Raw genomic sequence first — 25,910 nt, 5'->3', positions numbered from 1 at the left:
GTGATATAATAAATCTGTGATTTAATGCAATGGGGCTGTATACTGTAGCTGATCTGCCATCTATAGCTTCTAGTGTCTTGACTTGCACTAACCTCCCAGCACCACTGAAGACTCCTATAAAATCTCTTGTAGTGACCCTGTGCCCAACTGGCTTTTCATCCACACTGAGTTTAATAAATAACCTCAGGATGTGCTGTTTATTTTTTAAGGGAGAAAGGGAATCAGAATCAAAATGAGATTTATTGCCAAAGTAAGTTTTCACTTGCATGACATTTGGCTTGGTGTGTTTGTTACACACAATAAACATATGAAAAGGGAATAAACAATAGAGCAAAGTACTGCAACAGTCAAAAACATAGATATAGAATAGAAATATTGCAATAAAAAAAATATGTAGAAGACAAAGTACAAGCATGGATCTTATTAATTTAACAGCTGGCAATCCATCCATTAGTATGGCAAACAATTACATTGGCACAATAATATACACACCCAGATATATCACAGGTGAAATAGTACATTTATCTGTGCGACACAGTGAAGCCCATCTGGTAAAGCCTCCCCAGTAGGTTCTTAGGTCACGTGACATTGTGTAGAACCAAAATGGCTGCTGCTGTATTTTGACGTATAATAGCTAGCTACTTTTCTTTTTGTTTCATTCTTGGTAGAAAACTAGCAAACGTTTGACTTCATTGAGGAACTGTATCTACCCACCCTCCGTATACTGGCGTCCTAGATTTGAATCTGAAAGACAATCAAGATTGACACTTATTTGTTTAACGAGTTGGACTATGCATATTTAGTTCTTATACAGGCGAGCTAGCTGGCTCTGGCTGGCACACATTAAAGCCGTTGAAAGTGAAATAGCGAGCTAACCTAGCTGCGATGGAGGAGTTGAGCGCAGATGAGGTAAGGGACAATGGAGACTCAAAATGAGTGCCCATAATTAATGTACCTCTATTTTGCTAAAGTTACCATTCTTCTTTCCTTTCGGACCTCATGTCAAATGGTTTGCCACTAGCTGACTTGCTACTAGAGCTAGCTCAGAGGCTAGCATCTTCTAAACTGAAGAAATGTATCCGCGACAAAATCCCACATTTAACGCTTGTTCAACACCAGCATAAATAAGTTTGACCCCTAAGATGTTTATGTAGTAGAGTCAGTTAATATAACCGAGTGAACGAACTAGAAGTTAGATTCGTGTTCGTATATTTCTGTCACCGTTACCAATACGTTGATTTAATTTAGCCGGCGCAAAATGCTAACTAGCTAACGTAATGCTATAGCTAAATACTGTGCACAAACTGACCCATGGATTACATTGCTTTAATATAAAACAACTAATTTCATATAAAAACATTGTATTATTTTCACCTTACGTGTTTTTACACGTTGTATTTTGACAGATAACGTTACATTGTGTGTACTGAGTTTATTTGGCATGTTTTCCTGTGGTAACGTTTAGCAAGCTGACAGTTGCTAACGTTGTTTTGCTAACAGACAAAAAATTAGCCTGCGAGACGACTCAGCATAAAAAACCCACCATTGTGCAACCATCTGTGGGCCGACTATGTGACCACTGAGCTGTTCCCCTTGAACCACACATACTATTTTATATAGTGGTCTTTCTTTGTCACCTTATAACGTTACCCGTATTTACCTACTCTATAAGTGTGCTGTTGATTTACTATAGTAATAGTTTTCTGTCGAGTTGCACGATTATACCTATACTCACATGTGACTCGTAATGTAGGTTATGTTGTGTCTATTCGACAAGGCTTGTATTTAAAATTTAAGACAATGTTACTGCAAAACCGACAACTGAAAACCGATCACTGCTTCAGTATGTCTTCTATCTTGGGCTAATTATTAGAATTTGCTTTAATGGCCAAGTAAGTGTTTACACATACAAGGAATTTGACTCCGGCTTTTTGTTGCTCTCTAAGTACAAACACAGAAATAGACATAAGGCTAAAAACAAGGACAACAAATGTAACGACTACTAGATTTACGTGTGTGTGTGTGTGTGTGTGTGTGTATGTGTATATATATATATATATATATATATATATATATATATATATATAAATAAATAAAAACTGTATATATATTTACACATGGATATGCATACCCACATCTAAACAAACAGCTCTGTGAGGATTGTAAACAAAATACAATAGGGCAATGCAAATGTTGCTGGAATAAATAAATAATTATAAATATAACAGGTTGCTTATTTAGCTGTATATATCTAATTAACAAAGATTGATAATGAAGAAAAACATGTCACCTTACATTTCTTATCTTATCCAGACTGATTGTGCCAATCATTACACATGCATTTTTAATATACATTATAAATAAATCATACATTTCAACAATATAGGTTAATATTATATAGGGCTTTCCAGTGAGCTTCCATAGTACTTTTAGTGAATGTGTAAATTTGCTGATATGTTCATTTAAGATCCGCAGAAGGCGACTGGCACGACTGGCAGGGGGACAGACATCACAACCCAGCACCCCTCTCAGCACACCCCTGACATCCCCACAGAGAGAGACTCCCCCAGGACCCCTCCCTGGACCCTCAGGTGCCGTACCCCAGCCCCTGCCACCAGCTGCCTCTCAATCATTGGGTCTCAATGTCCACAGTGGTACCCCAGCCACATCTCCTATGGGCACCTCCGGTAAGAACTGAATAGGTTCTTACAATAGATCAAGTTTTGAGATGTATTTAACCATTTTGTCATAATAACTGTTATCGCAGCCAATACTTTAATCAATCAATTTTTATTTGTCACATGAAATCGTACAAGGTAAAATTTCAGTAAAATGTTTTTTAGGTTAAATACTTGCGATTTAGGATTAATGTTAACAACAGGCCAGGATCCACTCTGCTTTCTCCGGTTGTCATCATAGAGTTTTTATTGTTAACCTATTTTATGATCTTAGTCTAACACTATCATCCTAATCGTCCTGCGACACATCGTCTCTGAGGCTTGGAAGATAAAAAAAAAAAACCTTGGTTGTTGGAGTTTGAGCGCACCACGGAAAGGGACCTTTCATATTTGTGACCTTGATATTTGAACAGCCAAGAACCAGTCCTACACCCATGACATTAACACAAACAGCAGCAGCCAGTGTCCCTGTGCGACAGCAAGTGTAGGCTTGTTGTACAGAGTTGATGCTTTTATGCATTGCTCTGAAAAATACACTAGTGAGCCATGTATGGATAGAGTGACAATTTCCTGGCATTGTTTGTTGGAATGCATAGATGTGGTGTTGTTGCTATACAAGGCTGCCTTTTATGGCTTGTAGGGCCAGTGGTACTTTTCATAATTGGGGAAATTTGTGATTTTGGTATTGGCAGTTACGCAAGTCTTCATTGCATATTAATGTATTTGTTATGAATATTCTCCTTGACACTCTTGTGCAACCAGGAGTGAGTTGTTGATTCCAGCCCTTCACCCACACTAGGATCCTGGGTGTTAATCAGCTTTCTCTCTACCTGTTTGCTTTAATCAGGGCTTATAAAGCTATAGCACCCCATGTTGATCAAACACAACAATCTGAGCCTTTGCTAACCTAGTGTGGCTAAACAATTTGTTCTTCAATAAACAATAGTCCTGACATAAAAAATAAAACTAGGTAGCTACTTAAAGCTAATAAACAAAGTTTATTAAAAGTGTGATACCATATTGTACAAAAACTAAATTCGAGGCATCATAGCATGATGAATATAAAATAAAACTAAGAAAAGACATGACCGACTAAAGTCAAAGGCTCCAAGTACAAAAACTTAGATGAGCTGTAATAGATACATTTTTAGAGCAGACCTAGTAGATTAAACTGTCTTTGCAAACTTTATCTCCTCTGGTAGGTCTCTGCAAAGTGAGGGGGCTTCGATTGCAGAGATTCGATCAGTCTAGACATTCAGAGAAAACGGAAAAGCAAACAAAATTAAAACCTTCAAAGGTGCTCAGTTGTGGTGTTTTTTTTTTGTTTTTTTTTTGCAGGTGTGGCATATGGTAGTCAGAGCAGCGAGGGGGTGAGCTCCCTCTCCAGCTCCCCCTCCAACAGCCTTGAGACTCAGTCCCAGAGTCTGTCTCGATCGCAGAGCATGGACATTGACACTGTCTCCTGTGAAAAGAGGTAAGAGTTTCTCATGGCATATTGTAATAACCATTTCAAAGTATTTAATAAAAAAAAAAATAGTTTTCTCCATCATGGAGAACAGAGAGGTCAGCTTGAATTATATCAGTAACAATAGATTCCAATGGTGACAAGTTTTCATGACTCACACCAAAAAAGTGTATCGGAACATTAATTTACAAGATGACCACAGAGATGCATTAAAGATCTCAGATTGTTTCTATATAAAGGTGTAACAATATTCAAGAGGGACGTGCTCCTTTTGAAATTACTTCAAAGTTATATTCTTCTTGTGAATATTTGTAGCGCAAACACAAATACAAATTAGTGTTTCCTAGCATGGCCACATGTTTTGCTCTTACTGGTTCTGGTTATGAAGTTTGTTGTGAAAGAGATGAGACAAATGCAACATTTTATATGGACCATCGAGGTTTGAATGTTGGCATCGTCTGCTTAGGCACGAAGATACTTTCTAAGCACTGCACCTCTGTCTTATTCCAGCATGTCCCAGGTGGATGTGGACTCAGGGATAGAGAACATGGAGGTGGAGGACAGCGATCGCAGGGAGAAGAGGAACTTGACTGAAAAGGTAAACGGCAGCAGTGAACATTACTCAAAAGAGAGGGTCTTTTATCTTTAATTACTTAGCCTACTTGACTTTGATCATGCCCATTTTGAGATTAAGTGAGTCTTTAAATGAGTAACTAAAGTAAAGGAGTCTTTGGGTATTTACAGAAGGTGATTTAGGGACTTTCCACAGGTGCTATTCTTGGTTTCATTTTATTGATACATACCTGTTTCTTGATAGACCAGAGTAATAATGACATGATGATGATATGTATCATGATAATCAGAGTAATGCTAGTCCATTTAGTTTACTCTAGATTGTGATCAAACCCTCAGTGTTGTCTCGCTATTTCTGCACCTCAGGAAACCTCTGCAAACTCAGATGTCTCAGAAGAACAGGCGCTGCAGCTCATTTGTAAAATCCTTCGCGTATCGTGGAAGGAGCAGGATAGAGATGTCATCTTCCTCCCTTCACTAGCTGCAGAGTTCCACCAGAACCCTAAAGATGGTATGTCACTGAATAACGTCTTTATCTCTGTCACTGTAATGAGCTGAATGACTGTTTACAACTCACTTCCTACATTTGATAACTTGACTGTTATCTTTTTTCCCCCTCTCCTGTAGTATACTCTGACTTCAAAGACCTGATTGGCCAGATCCTGATGGAAGTCTTAATGATGTCCACCCAGTCACGTGTCCACAACCCCTTCGCCAGCTTGACCGCCACCTCTCAGCCAATTGCAGCCAAATCCGCCGACCACCGTCTGACGCTGGTGCAGCCCTCTAGCCAAGCTGGCAGCCCCATGGGCCCCAGTGCAGGGTCTTTCGGAGCCAGCTCTCTGTCCAGGCAAGTGTCTTAACTCAGTATAATGTGCTCTGACAGTGTAACTCCCAGTGACATATCAATGCTCTCAATTGGTCACCTACCCTCACCTCAAAGGTGTGCTCTATTGATATTTAATGTGATTGGAAGCTGCCATGTGTTTTTCTTTTTTTCCTAGATTTTCTGATTTTGCTTTGGTCATTTCTATTTTTTAAGACATCGTTGTTAGATGAGTTTTGCCAATCATCGTGTCAATGTTATCCACAGTCTGTATGGGTGTGGTAGTCCTCAGTCGATGGCTTTGGATGCAGCCAAGAGGACCTCCCCATCTCTCTCCACCCCTACTCCACCCTCTGTACCTTCCACACCCTCTACCCCACAATTCATTGTGCCCCCTAGCCCACCCGCTACTGCTACTCCGAGACAAACTCTCAATCCTCCATCTGCTCCAATGCCCATCTCCCAGCGCTATCGGCCTTACTCTGTCTCCTCTCCCTTGGGGGCTCCTTCCCCATCTAGCCCGGGTCAAAGAGGATTTAGCTTCTTTGGACCCTCTCCTAGCCCTGCAGGGCCCTCTGTTCCTCCTAACACCCCAGTTCCTGTGCCACCACCCAGCCCCCAGTCCCTCTCCTTGATCTCACCTAGGGCTCGCAACCAACCCTCCTCCACACCCCCTCCCATGGTGCCCCCTTCTCCCAGATCGAATACCCGACAGGCTGCCTTTGCTTCCAGGATCCCACCGTCTAGGTATCTCATCTGCTATTTGCATGTCGGTGTGTGGTGCACATGTAAGCATACTAAAACCATAACTTTTTGAGAACCACAAGATTTGAGGTTGGGTGTGAACTGAATCTTTGGCCAGATCCCTTTATTGTATGTTGCTTCTTTTGCTAAGTTTCATTCAGTCAGTTCTCATCTACACAAACTTATAATGATCCCAACTGGCTAATATTTAGACTGCTAGTCTAAACGTCAGTGAACAACCTCTTATTTTAGCATTTTTATGTATACAAATCTTAAGTTAATAAAAATGGAGAGTTCCAGCAGCAACTGCATATATATATATATATATATATATATATATATATATATGTAGTATGTTGTCTGTTACAAATGCCCAAATGGTGATTAAGTTTGAGGGAATTGTTAAATATACAATAAAACATTTAAATTTTTACTTTCATTACTTGAGATTTAACCAAAAATGCTAATATACGGGGTGTCGAGACAATTAACAGGCATTCTAGTTTGAGTTAGAATTGCTTGTTGCTAACATGTTATAATTTTGAAAGATCTAACCCATTTGCAAAAACTAATAGTAGATATAGTTAACAAACATGTTCTATAAGTCCTGTGTTGCTATGAAATTCTCGAGCAAATAAGATGTGGCTTACGCCTCTTTGCATTGGCTTGCTCAAGACAAGTTGTATGAGTGATTGTGACAGAACCTTTTTTTTTTTTTTTTTTTTTTCAACCGATAACTGAACTGACTGACAGGGAATAAAAGCTGCAGATAAAATGGCATTAATGAATATTTAAAAAGCAGCACAAGAAGTAGTCTTCAAGCAAGCATGCAGCCCTCCAGCATCCTTTCCTTGGTGCTCCCGTCTTTCTTGTCCTCTTTTCTTGTGACTTGTTACCATTCCACATTTGTCTTCAAGTTTTTCCACTTCCCTTCTGTCTCCTCATGCTTGCACAACATCCTCTTTTCTTCCATCCTTTCTCCTTGTCTTTTCCTCGTCGTGTTAGCCCCTTGTCGGTCCTGTTCTTTGCCCTCTCTGACATGTCTCAGGACAGCAGTGATGAAGATTCTGAGGAGGAGGAGGATTTTTCACGGGTTCAGTTTGGGTCCAGGTACACCGCTGCACGGTGTGTGTGTTTGTGTGAGCTTGCTCAGTTATGTGTCCACTGCATGATCCAGTGGGTCCACAAGGCTTACCACTAACGGCGCACAAACACACCAGAGTAGAGTGGTGAAAAATAAACGGACGTAGGCTTCGCCATCTTTCATCAGACGTTTAGACATAAGGTCCCTTAAGTATAACTTTTAATACATAATGTGGTGGTAAGTATTAAATACTCTTTCTACAGAGCTGCATACAATACATCCACTTTCTTTGTGGTTTAGGTCTGCCAGATTAACTGTAACCCTGAACCTTCAAAATCCTGTCCCATCTTAAGACATTTATAATATAATTTAACCCCATTAGTACAGCATGAGACTGTTATGCCTTTGGTAGACTTGAACTGTGTGTTATTAATTTAATGATCAGGCAATATCATTACGTGAGATTCCCTTCTCTATGGACATTTGTTTGTCTATGTAGTTAAGTGTATAGGTTAGATTTAGTTTACCTTGCATCGCATCTTTATTCAGGAAAATAAAGATACATTGTTATTTGACAGTATGTTTTTTTATTTTAAGCTTCATGGACAATTGTAGCACAGGGCAGAGGTGATATTTCTGCTTACAAAGTTAATTTAATTACTTCCTAAGGTTTGCCATGCTTTGAAGTAGCTCACATACAGGTTTTGCAGTTACAGCTGACCACTAACAGCTCTTGTCACCACCTTTGTCAGTTAAACGTGGGAAGCTGAATCCTAATATCAGCTTTAAAGACTTTCTGCAGACAGCTCTTGAATGTTTAATATTATCTCTTTCTTTTTCAAGAGCCCACTACTGAGATGCTGCATTGCTGTCATTAATGCTTTATAGTCTGTTTCTTTCAGGACCCTTGAGAGTGGGTTTAAATTTGTTAACCATGCATACATGATTGTTTGATGCTAACGCTATATCTCTCTGGGCTGTGACGTTTTCTGTTATTTAATGAGCTGCTCTGTGTCCTTGTTTACCTTTTTGTTTATAGTCTTGGTGCATGTGGAGTGGGGATGTCCTGTGAATCAGCCAGCGACCGCTTCACCATTGAAGCATGCAAAGAGACAGAGATGCTGAACTACCTCATTGAGCGTTTTGACAGTGTTGGCATGGAGGAGAGGAAAGCTCCTAAGGTAAGTGTCTGTCTGTAAGACAAATGTTTATTCGGATGATTTATACTAAAAGTATTGTGTTCTTTTCATATTTAGAGATTAAATCAATCAATCCTTCTTATAGTTCTTTTCAGCTATTCATCATGTCTTAATTGGTTACAAAATGTCCTGAGGACGGAAGAACGGTCTGTATCTCAGAGACTAACTGTAGGCCAGATGATCTGGAAACAAGTGAAGGTTTTGCTCGACAAAGAACACTTTGATTCAACCGAGCCCAGGGAGTTTCTGTGAAATCAACAGCATACAATTTTACATTTACCTCCAACTGTTTTCTCTCTTGTCCTATCCATTTCTGTTTGTCTCTCAGATGTGTAGCCAACCAAATGTCAGCCAGCTTCTCAGCAACATTCGCTCTCAGTGTATTTCCCATGTTGCCCTGGTCCTGCAAGGCGCCCTGACCCAGCCGCGGTAAGAAAGCCAGCCATCCACTGTGACCATCTTTGGGTTATTTTCTTATCTGTTGTTATACTTGTGTACGTTCTGTTCCTTTTCGTTTTAGTCTGAGTCTCCATAGCAACTACTTTTCACTCCACAAATTATTTCATTTCCACACAATGCTTAACTTTCTATGTTTTCTACGTGTAGGAGCCCTCTCCATCAGTCTTTGCTGGTACCTTATCTGCTGTGTCGGAACCTTCCTTATGGCTTTATTCAGGAGCTGGTGCGCATTACCCACCAGGAGGAAGAGGTTTTCAGTCAGGTGGGAAGCACGTCCATCCATTTTTGGTACATGTTGATAATTATTTCGGGTCACTTTGGCTAAAACCTATCCCAGAAGACACTGGGGCAAGAAGACACTCCATATCTCATATTCACTCCTATGGGCAGATTGAACTACACTGTACTGATGTTTAGTTTGATTACATCTGTCTGTACAGGGAAGAATGAACCTATGATATACAGTAGCAGTTTACACAGTCTATGTACATAAATGTTATTGGGTGGTCACTCTAAAGCACCTTCACAGTGATGAAGAAATTGCAATAATTAGGCCAACATCAGACAACTTTATACTGTGAGCTAGAAATGCAATTCTAAAAGTGGACATGTCCCTGATGCATGACATGTTTGCTTTCTTGTTTTTCAGATCTTCATTCCCATCCTCCATGGGCTGGCTCTTGCGGTGAAAGAATGCTCCTTTGACAGTGACAACTTTAAATTCCCCCTTATGGTAAGGAGATGTTGTCCTGGCCTGACTCATACTGTAGTACAGGGGTCTTCAACGTTTTTTTAAGTCAAGGACCCCTTAGCTGAGAGAGAGAGACGCGTCAGGGACCCCCTACTACATATATTGTATAAAATGAAGTTGCATATTAAACTGGGCCTTTTTAATAACATGTAGGGCGGCCTAAAGCCTTTATACGTACTTTTTTAGTGCATAGAATACTAAGCTATTAAAAAAATAAATAATTGTGGGCATTATTTATGAAATCATCTTTTAATGTTAAACATACATTGAATCCTTAGGATGAACTCTATCTGTGGATGGCTATTTTAGTGACTACCTTACCTACAGTATAGGCCAATAAGCCTAATATTCAGCGGGGCTTTTTCACAAATAGGCAGATTTTTTTAATTTGCTAATAATTTGTTGGATTCATGTTAACACATTTTTAGTTAAACTTTCAGGAAATGAACAAGAATTTGGCGGACCCCCTAGGGGTCCCGGACCCCCTGTTGAAGATCTCTGCTGTAGTACCAGGCATAAATGTAGTTACAGTTGCAGGGAATATGCAGTACATAATGATGTCCTGGCAGCCTGTTAGACAACCTGTCTGCTTAGTAGATAGACCGCTCTATATGTCCAGTATAGTACCCATGTGTGCAGATGTAAATATGCAGTATAATAGTGTTTTCATGGATTTGATTCTCCTCATGGATGGGTATGATGATTATTCTCTTCCTGCTTTGACAATGTAATCTCATCCTATCTCACCTTCTGGGGAGCGGCAGTAGCTCAGTCAGTAGGGACTTGACTTGGGTGCCGGTTCAAGTCCAGTGCAGACCAGGAATGGAGTGACTGGTAGCTGGAGAAGTGCCAGTTCACGTCTTGGGCACTGCAGAGATGCCCTTGACCAAGGCACCTAACCCCCCCCCTGCTGCTTGGAGTGCCTGACTATGACAGTTCTATCACTCTGACATCTCTCCACAACAATAATGCATGTCTATAGGTCCTCTGTGTGCATGTGTGTTTTTCAGGCCTGTGTGTAGTATATCTTCTTCTTCATCCATGCTAGCAAGCACAATAATAAAGTACTGATCTCATCTGATTTGGACACTTTGGAATTTGGTGTATACAAGTAGTTCATTTTCAAGAACTTTGTCATTGGAGTGTGTTAAATTATATTGCAGGCTGCATGTTGCTGGTTGTAATTAGCTTCTTACAAATGTAACAAGTAAATAATATATTGAATAATCAAATAATCTCACACCATTGCTAATTGTATTGAGGTCATATAATGTAACCAGTTTACCTGTAAACCAAACTTGAGTCAAGCATTGCTTGTTTTGTTTTGTTTTTGCAGGCGTTAGCTGAGCTTTGTGAAATCAAATTTGGAAAGACTCACCCAGTGTGCAATTTGGTGAGTATACCTTTTGAGTAGCCAAAGCTACATTATGGCACTGAAGTGTTCATCATTATGTCCTCATGGCTCAGATTATTTGTGCTGGTTATTTCTCAAAACAAGCCGCCAAACATTTTAGTTCTAATCTCTAAGTATGTGCAAGTTTGGCGTGGTTTATACCTTCATCATCCCAGCATCGCCAGTTGACGACAGCAAAGAAGAATGTGCTCTGCTTATTTTATTCATAACACAGTCTTCTTTATGCTTCACAGAAGAAGGGCAAGACAAAATTCCCCTGTACATGGAAAAACCTATATTTAGCAACAGCAACCTCTCAAATCAAGAGTTCTTTGAGTTTATATTAAGGTCACTTAGTTGCTTGTTAAATGTGCGTTTGTTCATTATGTTAATATCATAACAACTGCATGTTTTTTTTCTGACAATAAGGCATATTTAAAATTATCTTTCACTGAACAGAAGAGCGCTCCAAATGTCATTGTACAATTCCATGTACAATGACAATAAAGCCTATATATCTATTTTTTTATTAGTAACTAAAACTGAGTAAGCAGGTAGGAACACAGTACTTTCAGTTAATTGTTTTCCACAGCTGTTGACAGACCTTTCACTGGAATTTAGCCTTTGGATGATGGGATGGTTACTAGCACCACTGGACAATAAAATGTGTTAAATGTTCAACACAAAAAAACATGAAATATGTGTCTGTCATGGCTCTTCTGTACAGGCAACTTCACTGCCTCTATGGTGTCCCAAACCTCTGAGCCCTGGTTGTGGCAGAGAGATCCAGAGACTGTCCTACATGGGAGCCTTCTTCAGCCTCTCTGTGTTTGCCGAGGATGATGTGAGTTGTCTCATCAGTTTCAATAATTAAAAAAAAAAAAACCTGAGGAGCACTAGATTGTAGCCAATTTGCATTGTATTCTCATACTTCAAGGTTCTGCCAAAACCTGAAAAGTGACAACGGAGAGCAGACCTAATTCAATAATACTTCATAAACAAAGCCCGACAAGTTGTTTAAAGTACAGACGATCTTTAATGAATAAAGTCAATACTTTTTTCTTTTTTTTTTTTCTTCTTTAGACAAAAGTAGGAGACAAGTATTTCTCTGGCCCAGCCATCACTATAGAGAACACACGAGTCGTCAGCCAATCATTGCAGCACTACCTGGAGTCAGCAAGGGTGAGTCTCAGCTTCATAATGCATTTATTCAATAGCTGTCGTTTGTATATAGAATGTGTTGAAATTATTTGTCATCTTTTTCAGGGTGACCTATTCAAAGTTCTCCATAACATCCTACTAAATGGAGAAACGCGTGAGTGGGCTCTTAATTACATGGCAGCTCTGGTCAACTACAATGTGAAGAAAGCTCAGATGCAGGTAAGTTGCAAAACTAGTTCATTCCACATCCAACAGAATTATTACAATAAATGTCACTTTGAGTTACCAAACTGACACACACGAGAAAAATCAGTTGTGTAAAAATACAATTCAGTTTTAAATGTTTGTATACATTTATTAGTATTTTGCTCCAAATTAAAGTGTATTTCTATTAAGTCTGAAATTTGAATAAATGAAAAATAGACTATGCAAATTATGCCCCCCACTGTGTCATTAATGTACTGTATTGTAAACAACCTAGTTTTTTTTTTTTTTTGCTGATTTGTTCATATGTGCAGGTTGTAGGTACAGCTTTTGAACATTGCCATTGTTCTAAATTCACTCTCTTTTCTCCTAGACTGATGACAAGCTAGTGTCGACAGACGGCTTCATGCTCAACTTCTTATGGGTGCTGCAACAGCTGAGCATGAAGATCAAGCTGGAGACAGTGGACCCTTACTACATTTTCCACCCACGGTGTCGCCTTGTTGTCAGCCTAGAGGAGACGCGTCTGAAAGCCACCATGGAGGAGCTGAAGAGCTGGATGGCTGAACTGCGTAAGTTGACATTTAATAAAAATACAGAGATTTACTTTTTAGGTTTAGAAGGACTTTTTGTACTTTTTTGGTACTAATTCAAGTAAGTCGACTCCATCATTCATAGATTAATGCCATTTTGACAAAATGGAGGAGCACTTTTGCATATTATCAGTTTTCAGAATGATTCATCAACATTCCAGATCTGTGATTTATTTTTTATTGTCATCCAATTTGTCTCAGATGAATCATTGTTGTGTTGCTGTCACTGTATTCCTTCTGCCTCTGCTTTATTTGGAGTCATGTACAAAATAATGGCAGCTACACATGCTGCACTGTATTTGTCGTACATTACGACGTATATGATCTAATGATAAAATAACAAAAAATGTTCTTAGGCAGTTAAGCTGAATTTTAACTGTTTTGATACTGGCAGATTTGGTCTGACTGATTGTGGTATGTGTTTCTATATGTGAAATTATGAACTTTATTTGTTCACATGGACAGATGAAGACCCCACAAAATTCTCAGAACCCAAGTTCCCTACCGAGTGTTTCTTCTTGACACTGCACACCCACCATTTGTCAATCCTACCTGGCTGCAGACGTTACATCCGCAGGTTGCGAGCCATCCGTGAACTGAACAGGTATTTTATTCATTTTCAGGGAGAATGCAGTACACACATATATTTATAGCATGCTCAGTCAATGTGTGTTTCATGGTATTTTTCCCACGTTAGGACTGTAGAGGAGCTGAAGAACAGTGAAAGCCAGTGGAAAGATTCTCCCCTGGCTAGTCGACACAGAGAGATGCTCAAGCGATGCAAAACCCAGCTCAAGGTTAGTTTAACATCTTTTAGATGCACCCTCTGTCTTTCCTTGATTAATTGATTGGTTGGTTAAACCTTGAACACTGATTTGAAAGTACAGTGGTGCTCATAAGTTTATGAACCCATGCTATGGGTTGAGTAAAAAGAGGAATAAAAAAATATTTTTTTGGAAATTGATCTTAATGCCTTCATTAAGATAATTAGGAAAATCCAACCTAAGGACACCAATTTTCTTTGTGAATGAATGATGTATCGTACATAAATAAATGTTCTTCCTTAAAATACAGGGGGCATAAGTAAGTACACCCCTATGTTAAATTCCCATAGAGGCAGGCAGATGTTTATTTTTAAAGGCCAGTTATTTCATGGATCCAGGATACTATGCATCCTGATAAAGTTCCCTTGGCCTTTGGAATTAAAATAGCCTCACATCATCACATACCCTTCACCATACCTAAAGATTGGCATGGGGTACTTTCCATAAAATCATCTCTCAATGCAAATCAAACCAGCTATTAGGCCAACTGAAATAAAACCATGCTAATCTCTTTATCAGGGAACTTTATCAGGATGCATAGTATCCTGGATCCATGAAATAACTGGCCTTTTAAAAAATAAAAATCTGCCTGCCTCTATGGGAATTTAACATAGGGGTGTACTTACTTATGCCCCCTGTATTTTAAGGAAGAACATTTATTTTTATTCCTCTTTTTAGTCAACTTTAGCATGGGTTCATAAACTTATGAGCACCACTGTACACACCTACAAATACTGAGCTCTCAGTTAACTATATTTGAACTTTAGAGAAGCCAGGACTATCCTTAAATGCTGAAGCATGCAGTATTCTACGATAGAGCATATTTAGAGAGATGTGATGCTTATTGTGTGTGACTTTGTCCTGTCAGAAACTGGTGCGAGCCAAAGCTTGTGCTGACGTGGGCCTTCTGGATGAGAACCTGCTCCGCAGATGTCTGCAGTTCTACAGCACAGTCATCCAGCTCATTCTTCGCATGGTGGACCCTGCCTACCCAAAGTGAGTCGCCCTGCCACTAGGGTTGCACAATATTGACAAAATGTGATATTGCGATATCGATTAGGAATATTGCGATATCAATATTAATTTCTATATTTTCAAACATAAAATTACAAAGGTTATGGGAAAACACATCAAAATAGATTCATAACAACGACCATGTCCACAGAACAGGACATGTTTTACTGGTTGTACAGTATAAAATAAATAAAGAGAACAGGACACAACTTTTCTTTTGCTTCTCTGATTCGTTCCGTTTTGTTGTCACTCTGTCGAAATATGCACACACGTGGTACGCTTCATAGGGTTTGTCACGTAGTGGACTCGTGCGCTGATGTGCAATAACGTGTGCAAGTGGCACGGTAACTGGCCAATGAAATGATGATCATTATAGCGTTTCAAGCGGGCTCTTAATCGAACACGACTAAGCCACACAGCCAACGGACGGGACGCAGCGCTCCACAAAATATTGCATACTTATTGCGACACTTTCGATATAATATTGCGCAACGTGATATCGCGATAACAATAGAGTCGATATATCATGCATCCCTACCTGCCACTGACAGACCATGTTACTGTTGTACTGATGCAAAAGGAACAGATGTGGTATCACACAAAGCCTTTGTTTTTTCTATCTTTCATGCTGTGTTTCTCTTCAGAGTGTATTATAAATCAAAATGTAAGGACAAAATTTTTGTTTCTTCATTCCTTACGCAGCATTAACCTGCCACTGCACCCTGAGATTCCCAAAAGCTTTGCTGCTCTGCCTGAGTTCTACGTTGAAGATGTGGCTGAGTTTCTGCTTTTTGTTGTGCAGTAAGTTAATATATTAGTCTTGCACACTTGTCTCATTGTTCAACCATGTTTTAACAAATCACATCTTGTGGATGGGAGTAATAAAATAAAACGCTGTAACATGCCTGTTTAAAAGAAAGGACGATATAATATGAGGAAAAGATCTATTAGAAGTCAAAGAAAGCTGGGACACGCAAAGCAATAAATGCAAAAGATGTGAAAATTCTTTGTGTTATAAATCAGAGTCTGCATCCATACAGAAGCTAAAGCTAAGAGTTATGTATAAGCCGTTTTGTTTGATCCCCTCCTCCACCTCCAGGTATTCTCCCCAGGTTTTATATGAGCCATGCGTCCAGGACATTGTCACCTTCTTGGTGGTGTTCATCTGCAGCCAGAACTACATCAGGAACCCCTATCTTATCGCCAAGTTGGTGGAGGTGTTGTTTGTCACCAACCCTGCTGTACAGCCTCGTACTCAGCGATTCTCTGAAATGATGGAGAACCACCCGTTGTCGGTCAAACAGCTGGTCCCCGCCCTCATGAAGTTCTACACTGGTGAGTTCTATGTATACTGTAATTGACAGCTGTTGTTGTAGTGAATAGGATGTAGTGTAGAATCTTGACTGTAAGGTCTTGATCCTTCTCTTTTTCTTTTTAACTAAAAACTGTCTCCTCTGGTCAGATGTTGAGCATACCGGCGCCACCAGTGAGTTCTATGATAAGTTCACTATACGGTACCATATCAGCACTATCTTCAAGAGTCTCTGGCAGAACCTTGCCCACCATGGCACCTTCATGGAGGAGTTCAAGTGAGTTTGCTTTTGACAAACAGTTTGTGTCTGTAATGTAAAGAATGACACTATTTAGGTTTGAGACAGTGGGAATCAATTCTAACCTGACCTACTTTTCCACCTTCTTTCATGCTCACCCCCTCTAGCTCTGGCAAGCAGTTTGTGCGCTACATCAACATGCTGATTAATGACACCACCTTCTTGTTAGACGAGAGCCTTGAGTCCCTGAAGCGTATCCACGAAGTTCAAGAAGAGATGAAAAATAAGGAGCAGTGGGAACAACTGCCTAGGGTCAGTGCTCAGCCTTATAGGGTCTTGTATTTATTTACCATGCATTACATGCATTCGGACAAGAGTAATGGTTAAGCTTAATATACTTCAGCAGTAAAACACAGAAGTTTGATAATAAAAAGCAGTTGGAAATTAAAGTGCTACATTTTAAAAGGAAGAGATAAAGAAATGAAGCAGCAAAGAAAAAATGGTAGCAAAGTGGTTATTGTATGAGCTGCGGCATGTTGTCGCCTCACTCCTATTTGTGCAGAGCTGTGAAGGTAACTTGCAGAATAGATTAGAATAATATTGTTTGTGATTATGTGCAAACTTTTAGGAGCAGCAGCAGAGTCGCCAATCCCAGCTGACTCAGGATGAGCGGGTGTCTCGCTCCTATCTGGCCCTGGCCACGGAGACGGTTGAAATGTTCCACATCCTCACCAAGCAGGTCCAGAAGCCTTTCCTTAGGCCTGTAAGTGTTCCTGCCCCCACTAGACATTTTGAAAAATGGTCACACTTAAAGTTGATGTGTTCTAGGCTCTATAAGTAGAAATGTATTCTCAGTTATACAATAACAATTATGTAAAGGCAACATTATCAGCCTACATTGGTCACTCTGAGCTCAACAAGTGATTCTAAACTGTGCTTTCTTTTTCACACAGGAACTGGGGCCTCGTTTAGCTGCCATGCTAAACTTTAACCTCCAGCAGCTCTGTGGTCCTAAGTGTCGGGACCTGAAGGTGGAGAACCCTGAGAAGTATGGCTTTGAGCCCAAGAAGCTCTTAGACCAGCTGACTGACATCTACCTGCAGCTAGACTGTGCCCGCTTTGCTAAAGCGATTGCAGATGACCAGGTTGGCACTAAGTAGTAATAGTAGTCGATCACAAGTACAGTATTTTTATAGTTATAGTACAAGGTGCTACCGAACGCTAAACAAGACATTTTTAGGCGTCCATAATGATACTGTCAACTTTGATGACGTGAAAAACGCACAGTGAGAGGGTCAAAGTTTAGCACAAAAACAGGGTCGGCACCTCAAACAAGTTCACGGCAATTTTAATGTACAAATTTGCCATGGTTAGCATTTCTAAGCCTCTGTTCTGATTGACAGGTTGGCATGTAGCCATGCCCTAAAACATCCCCTGCTTTACCATCTATTTTAAAATAAATGGGAACATAATTTACTAAATGAACATCATGCTGTATTAAAGACTTGAAACTAGCGATAAGACCATAAACTCATTATGAAAATGTTTGCGGCGGTAATAAATCAAGTGAGAAGTAGGGTCATTTTCTCATCGACTTCTATGTAATCAGCCCCCTGCTGGAAATTAGATAGAGGCAGGTATAAAGCACTTCCGCATTGCATTTACTTTTCATATCTGAAAGCTCCGTCCATTATTTTTTTAGTCTATGTTCTGTATTGATGTTATTGGGCTTAAGCGCCGCAGACAACTACATGTCAAATATTGACTGTAAGCAGTTGATGATAAATTATTTGTTTTATGGAGAATACTTTGGATGATAAAGTTCCAATTACATACTGGTTAATCTTATAATTTGCCAGTGTTGTTCCTATTGTAGAGTTGGCAGTGTGAATCAGATGTAATAAGTTAGGGAACCCAGCTGCTGCTTGTTGCATACAGTGTCACAACCTATGAAAAAGTCTTAAATATGATGTCAATAACACACAATTAAGGTACTGAAAACCTTGACGATGCTCTTCTCTTGCAGCTCCCTAACAAATGTTCCCTCTTTTTGGTCTATGTGCAGCGGTCGTACAGCCGCGAGCTCTTTGAAGAGGTGATCTCAAAGATGAGGAAGGCTGGAATTAAGTCCTCTATTGCCATTGAAAAATTCAAGCTGCTATCAGAGAAGGTGGAGGAAATAGTTGCCAAGAACTCTCAATCTGAAATGGACTACAGTGACGCACCTGACGAATTCAAAGGTGTGTGTGTGTGTGTGTGTGTGTGTGTTACAACTTTTATCTCTGGATATCCAGGTGAGGTAACTTGTTGTAAGAAGCACTGCATCTGTGTGCTTTGCTATCAATCCCATGTTATCAGAGGATCCATAAGCCTGTTTCTCATTTTTCTGTATAGTTGCCAATATTACAGATGCCCAAGCCTACATGTATTTTGACAATTCAAGCCTCCAAATCTTAAATTTTGTTCGTATTGTCCTGCTTCTAGTAGCATTACACTAAACATCAACCAAGGTCTTTAAATACAGTTTTTAATTAAAATGTATAATGTTTAAATAAAAAATGTTATAGGAATAGAAAATATTTAGGTGAATCATTGGTAAGAAAAAATGATGATATTTTTTGAAATGATGATAATATTGTTTTTTTTGTTTTTTTAACCCCTAAAATGTAATGTTTTTTTGTGGTTACCCTACCCACATGTAGTATGTCACTGAATCTTTGGCCGAAGCAGGAAAAGTCACTTAGAAATCTGGTGTGACCTTATGTCAGTCAGTGCAGAGTCAGACAGACAGGATCTTCAGCAGCCTCTGTTGCTGTTGAATGCCAGACATTTTCAGGGGCTTTTGCAGCTGATAGAGGTCATATAGACAGCTTAGAGCAAGGTATCCTATAACCACAGACTTAATATAATCTAGAAGGAGAACGTGGCCCACATACCTCCTTTGATTCCCAGATATGCCAGCCAACCCATCACAGTTGACAGGAGTGTGCCGTACAGGAGTATCATCTTTCTCTGTGGTTAAAATCTCCCACGCCAGGTTTTATTTCTGTAATGCACGTCCTGCTGTAACAACCTTGTGACATTTCATTATAGGGCACACTTTATTTAAAGCTCTCATTAAGTATTATTGGATATTTTCTTTACTGGTGTTTTGATAGGTGCACCAATATTGCTGTCAAATAAAACACTTTTTTTTTTCAGCAGCTGGGGTTCGACATGTCACAATAGTTTGATAAATACATGGTGCTAATATTTAATTTAGTTATTTGATTTAGTTTACTTTATTTTTTCTTTAATTTATTGATTCTTAATTCAAAGACAATTGCAAAAGCCAGAGGGTAGATTAGCTATTAGCTTACCCCTGTTCAGATGTCTTCTCCAAACACAAGAAGCAGCCTGTTGAGCAGGCTATAATGTTTGTTTTGCCCTTTTAAAATAAAAAAAAAAAGGAAAATGGGATATGATGACAATAGCTTTTGCTGTGATGAAAGAAAGGTGCCAGTGCTGCTGCTGGTAAAACTCACTTTCTGTGTAGCACAGAAGCACAAAATCAGGATTGTCAGTTGACGCTTGTTGCTTATTGTTTAAAGAGTGTTTGGTCCTTAATCGTCTGTAAAATGTGCATACAACTTCTTTTATAATAGACCCTCTGATGGACACACTGATGACTGATCCTGTGATACTGCCTTCGGGGAATATCATGGACCGATCCATCATCTTGCGCCACCTGCTGAACTCCCCCACTGATCCCTTTAACAGGCAGCCCCTCACAGAGAGCATGCTGGAGTCAGGTAACCCCACCATGATGCCTTTTCACCAGTAATTACATGTAAAGTTCTATTTAAGGTAGGCAAGAGCAGAAGTCTTTCTTACTAGGAGCAGCAAAGCAATTATCTAGTTTTGGGTTCAAGGCAAGTGATTTAAGGATGTCAAATTAAACTGCTGTTAGTTTAGTTCAATGGTCCTAACAATCTGTTTTTAATTCTACAGTCCCTGAACTGAAGGAGAGGATCCATACCTGGATGAGAGAGAAACAGGGTGGACGGCCTGTCTGAGGACATGTCACCAACGTCCGGCCTGCTAACCATCATTAAGAAAGCTGTCCAAATCGCCTCAATTCAGTGTCACTACTACCAACGACAAAAAACATTTGAATGAAAAAAAGACTTGATTTAATTTTTATTCGCATTTACCCTTTTTGTCTCAAACCATCATCATGGTTCTAAAAACAAAATGTAATAAAGTTAAGACTTTTAAGTTTTTTCTCATGAGTTTGTGTATATATATATCCAAATATATACATATATTTAACAAGAGTTAGTTAATGCATTATAGTGCTGCAAGAATACATTTCCATCACCAACATGTTTACCAGCGAGGTACATAGAGTCACTTCATCGTCATTTTCCTTTACGGTTCTAATTTTGTTTTGTAATACTCTGTATGTTGGCTTCATTAAAGACTTATGATTTTAGGGAGAGGGGAGGGCAATACATTTGGGAGAGTGGGTGGGTTCTCATAAAAATTGCTAGCCCTGAGTTTTCATTATCAAGACTGTGACAATGATGAACTTGAGTCCACATAATAAATGCTAATGTCCCAGAGCTAACAGATGCACATTTTGTGCTTGCAGACAAAGTTCAGAGCTGGGAATATTCATTAAGGATGTAGCTTAACGTGAACTAATCCTAAATGTCAGCTTCCATTTGAGTACAGTAGGAAGATAAGCAGTGGTTAACCAAAATACAGTATGTTCAGTTGTTCCTTTCTAGTCACATTTTCCCTGCTGACTTCAATGGACTGAATTTACTTCAAGTGTGTGCATGGCCTCAAGTCCAGAACCTCCTAAGCGCCTCGTGGACAAATAACCCTGTTTTAGGCAAAATGGAAGGAACATGAGAATGTAGCATGACCACCAGAAACGCCATCGTAGGAGCACACCATTAAAAGTCTGCTCTTCGTAACCACTGACATCTCATGTCAAGATGGTCTCTCAAATGGCACTGTACTTAACATGACCTTGCTGACCTTAACTGTACAGGAAATGATTTCCTTTAACCACATACCTGTTTTGGAAGCTAGAATTTTGAACTGAAATAAATGATGATGCACATTATTTCACAACTCGTCACTGTTTTTTCCACAGATTAATGTCATAGTGGCCTTGTTTGGTGCTTTTTTAGTTTAGTTTATTTGACCTTATGACAAGAGGACGTTACATTACATACACAGGACTACAAAATGTCAGAGATGATACAAATTCTAAAACGTATTTCTTTAATAATCCTTTATGTAAAGAGAGTTAACATGCAGCAATCTAGATGACATATTAACAAATGCAATAAATACCTTTTATTAACAAAATCACTCCAAGTCAAACAGCAAATTATATTAACTTCATACAAGGTATTCCTTTCATGGTAATCTTACACTTGGTTGGATGGTTACTGATTTTTTTTTTTTTGTGTGCAAAGATAATTTATTCCAATTCCTGGCAACACAAAATCTGCTTTTCTAATGGGGTTTCCCAAATGCAGAAGCTTAGTCATTCTTCTACTGCAATTGTTATAAACTAATGGACTTGGCAACAGTCCCATTTTTATTGGCAAGATTGAAACATGGTGTATAATTAAGGGTAAACTGGAGTAGGCTAGTTATCCTGAAAAAAGATTACCCATTCTTGAAGCTGTTCATATTGTTGCACACCATGAAAAGCCTAACTGCAAAAACTATATGTGAATTGCGTTCAACACACAAAATGTATTTGCTGATGTGGTTTTCATTTAGACTATTCAAATGAAGTATTTTTGGTAAAATACAATACATTTAAAATGAGATTGTAGACATTGTGATGTTTATGAAATGAGATGTGCCATACTCTATTTCTCGCTAGACGGCGGTCTTTGCGGTGACCCGGGTGTTGCGGTGACAGCGGTGCGGGGAGGGGTGGGTAGAAATCATTGGTAGAAATCCTGCAGTGTGGCGTCACGGCGGAAAAAAAGAGACCCCACCCACTCCCTCTCTCTTCCGATTCTGAGCATCAGCATTGGCTCTGCGACACATTAGTCACTGCTCTCTCTTTGTTTATTGGCCCTTCTGGCTGTCAGTCAGCATGACAGAGAGGGAGTTGACGTAATCTCTTCGGTAAATCAAGGGATTCTATCAATTCTTCTTTTCGCATGTTGTGTGCAGATAGACGTCCGCCTTATATCTTTACTGGAGAATAAACTGGTCAAGGAGTCAGCGGTTGCAATCACAGGTCCCTCCGGTGGAGGATACCGCTATAATGGTTGTTTTTCACCTAGCTGGACTTTATTACAGTTTTGGTGCTCGCGGATTTTGATTTTTTTTTTTAAAACAACTAATCTTGACGCCCGCTAGCTAACGTTAGTTCTCGCTACTGTCCTATGGTGTTGTCTCGGTGAGAGTCTTCAAACGTGAGTAAAAACGATTAATTTATTTCTTTATTCATATTGTATTATGTTTGCAGTGCACGAGGTTGTTACAGGTTTATTTCAGGCAGTTGTTGGTCGATGGTGAGCGGTTTTAGCTAACGTTAGTCACAGACGTCCAAGTGTTTTTGGACCATAAACGTTAGTCCTGGTTCCAATAACAGTTGTATACTCCTATTTAATTTGCAAATTATACAATATTATTTGTTTACGATCACAGTGTTTGTCTATGCTTGGATAGTTAAATCCTTCAGAGACAACGGAGGTAGTTCCGTCTCGTGCCTAGGACTGAAGTCACAGTCTTTAACATTTCATGACTTAACTTAGCTTGCAATAAAATATATAACACAGTTTAAAACATTGTACCCGTTAGGATTTAATGTTAAAATCCCGAAACCCTCCCATCAAGGATGCATCAGGAATAGTGTGTCGTGTCTGTACGTGCTGCTAAAATAAGCATGCAACTCCTCCCTGCATTATTCCACAACATACAGCAGCGGAGGATTAGCCTACTTCCTAACATCGGCGAATTTAATAAAAAAAAAAAAAGAGGAACGTTTAAGCTCTCTGCATGCACATAATGAACACTGTTAGATAGCAGACAGGCCCAGCTGCCCCACTCCAGCCCACACAAAATAGGGTAGATAGAATTTCATGGGCGTATGCTTTAGCAAGTATGGCTGACTGCAAGGAAATGGAAAAACATGAGTTATTTGGCAAATGTAGTCCCGGGTCGCGGGATGTATAGCTTGAATTATCTGTAAACACATTGGAATGTTGTTTATAATAAAAACAAATATATATAATGTTTATGCAACCCAATTATTACATGCAATATTCATATTTTGTATTCGTCAAAAGGTTATTTCACGTATGCTTTGGATTTATAAATTAAATGCATTACTTGCATCCTTTTTTTGACTGTTATATGTCTGATGGTTGCTGTTTACAAAATATTAGTGCTTCAGTGGTTTTGGTCGGCCATATTTGTTGTATGCTGTTATGACTGGAAATTGGGAGGGGGTGGACTACTTTCATTGTGTTTGATTTACATTATGTGATAATGGAAACAAACAGTGTTGCTTCATTTATTTAATACCAGATGTTCTTTTTACAAAGCAGATGCAAACATCTCTTCTTTCTATGTTTCCTTTAGGACTGATATACAAGGAATCTTACTGGGAGACAGCCCTAAACCGCAAACATGTCTGGGGCATCTGTAAAAGTCGCCGTTCGAGTTCGGCCCTTCAACTCCAGGGAGATGGGCAAGGATTCAAAATGTATCATTCAGATGCAAGGCAACACTACAAGTAAGTAGCCCACTGGCATGCACATGAGGACACATACACAAAACCAAACCATGTCTTGAATCTATGCAGGCCTGTCTGCTAAGGGAAATTTGGTATACCATGCACACATGCTCCCGCATGGTCTTCCTTCAGGGCTCTTAGCAGAGAACAGTAGAATGAGCAAACTGAATAGTGGACGGTTGGGGACAAACAGCCTAGAGAGAATAAAAGGCTTACAGAGTGAAATTCCTCCTCCTCTGAAGGGGCTAGCATGCCTTAGGAATCTCTGTGTGAGAAATGCTGAGTTGGTTCATACTGAGAGACCCAGGGGTCGCCCCATAGCCTGGCCCACTCATACCTTCAATTCATCAATGCTTTATCATACAGTTGGGGTTTTAGAATAGATATGTCTGTTAATTTGTTGTTTATGATTATGTCATCTCTTAGTGTACACACACCGTTTGTGTATTAAGTGTTATGGCCAGAAGTTAATCGTATACAAGATGTGCTGCTTTTTATTTTGCTGTAAATTTCACAAAACAAATGAAACAGTGGGGTTAAAGTTATGAGGGTGTGCCGACATAAAAAAAAAAAATTTGACTTAATTTCTCATATGTTGCAGTTGTTAGCAGATTTATCTCACCTTCGAAAACGTACTATTGAGATCAGTGATTTAAGAGGGATGATGTATAGATGCACTTGATATGCTTCCCAAGCTTTAGTTTTATATTGAGGCTCAGCAGCTCAGTCATTTTTGCCTTTTACACATGTGCAGTATGTGTAAAAATAGGGCGGCAAAATGACTTACAATTTTTAATTGCCAATGGACATACGGATGCACTCAAATATATACCCTACAATTTTACTTTATTTATGTAAATATGTGTTCTTGCAAAAAGTGCTAAATGTAATCATTTAATGATTATGCACTTTGAATGAATCATTGCATAGATTGTAATTCTGTAATGATGCCCTGCATCACTCCTATAATTGTGGAATCTATGAGAACATATGAAACAGCAGAGCAAGAGGCGAATACCTGAATGTGGTTTGTAGTCTTGTGATTCAAGCTGCTAATTGTAACTATGAGTCAATACTGTGAAGTGCTAGCTGCCTCCTTACTCATGGTTGTGCTGCAAACCCCCTTTCAGCTGGCAGATGAACACAATCTTCCTGACACTGGAAACATTTAATGACCCTGTAATAAGACAGAATGTGATGGCAGAAACCTGTTCTTCCAGTAGGCTCCCTTTTTGCCTTCAGTTTTACCAGGTTCATTTGACTTAAGCCTTTATGAATCTTTCATAACATCAAGTGTCCCTACCAGTTATGGCTCCCTTTCCGTTTATCTCTCACACTCTACCAAAGAGAAGCTTTGTGTCAAATCCCCAGTACTTTTACTCCATATCCTTGGGTTTTCATTATGCCAATGTCACTCGGAGGTGCTGGAGGGTGACTCGTGGTTTGTAGCAGAACTGCAGTGGAATATGCAGTGTTTTTTGGGGTTAGTGAGTGTGTGAGCAAGGGAGAGGAGGAGGCTGCAGTACTGCTTACTCTACCTCCTATCACATGGCCAGATTGCAGAGCAGAAAGGGAGGCTGGCAGGCAGCCATACTCTCCCTTCATCAGGACTTCATTGCAGATGGTATGC

General features: G+C 39.5%; 2 protein-coding genes across 5 annotated transcripts in view; both read left to right on the top strand.

Annotated features, from left to right (window-relative positions):
- The first annotated feature begins 579 nt into the window (after positions 1 to 579).
- Positions 580 to 20,775, top strand: ube4b (ubiquitination factor E4B, UFD2 homolog (S. cerevisiae)). 2 transcript variants are annotated; one of them, XM_078254770.1, is made up of 29 exons: positions 580 to 909; positions 2,468 to 2,687; positions 4,017 to 4,152; positions 4,654 to 4,741; positions 5,083 to 5,227; positions 5,344 to 5,566; positions 5,810 to 6,289; positions 7,292 to 7,396; positions 8,410 to 8,551; positions 8,898 to 8,998; positions 9,176 to 9,290; positions 9,678 to 9,761; positions 11,116 to 11,172; positions 11,900 to 12,016; positions 12,256 to 12,354; positions 12,439 to 12,552; positions 12,911 to 13,109; positions 13,596 to 13,734; positions 13,828 to 13,927; positions 14,823 to 14,950; positions 15,671 to 15,769; positions 16,068 to 16,303; positions 16,431 to 16,557; positions 16,686 to 16,830; positions 17,147 to 17,281; positions 17,472 to 17,663; positions 18,584 to 18,758; positions 20,163 to 20,309; positions 20,509 to 20,775. In XM_078254770.1, exons 1-29 carry the CDS (start codon positions 886 to 888, stop codon positions 20,571 to 20,573), a joined length of 4,137 nt encoding a protein of 1,378 aa, XP_078110896.1. In that variant the 5' UTR covers positions 580 to 885; the 3' UTR covers positions 20,574 to 20,775. The 2 variants fall into 2 exon arrangements, with proteins under 2 accessions (XP_078110896.1, XP_078110895.1); XM_078254769.1 differs by lacking the exons at positions 5,810 to 6,289; positions 7,292 to 7,396 and having other exon boundaries at positions 583 to 909.
- A 1,890-nt stretch (positions 20,776 to 22,665) lies between these two features.
- The window catches only part of kif1b (kinesin family member 1B), a 62,116-nt gene continuing 58,871 nt past the window's right edge, over positions 22,666 to 25,910 (top strand). Inside the window, exons 1-2 of one of the 3 annotated variants that reach the window (XM_078254767.1) lie at positions 22,666 to 22,955; positions 24,127 to 24,280. In XM_078254767.1, the coding sequence (XP_078110893.1) occupies positions 24,175 to 24,280 (106 nt within the window). In that variant the 5' untranslated portion in view covers positions 22,666 to 22,955; positions 24,127 to 24,174. The remainder of the gene's footprint in view (positions 22,956 to 24,126; positions 24,281 to 25,910) is intronic. The other 2 variants (XM_078254768.1, XM_078254766.1) reach the window with 2 other exon arrangements.

This window comes from Sander vitreus, chromosome 7 (assembly GCF_031162955.1).
Source record: "Sander vitreus isolate 19-12246 chromosome 7, sanVit1, whole genome shotgun sequence".
NCBI classification, from domain to species: Eukaryota; Metazoa; Chordata; class Actinopteri; order Perciformes; family Percidae; genus Sander; species Sander vitreus.
This window is presented reverse-complemented; position numbering and strand designations above follow the sequence as displayed.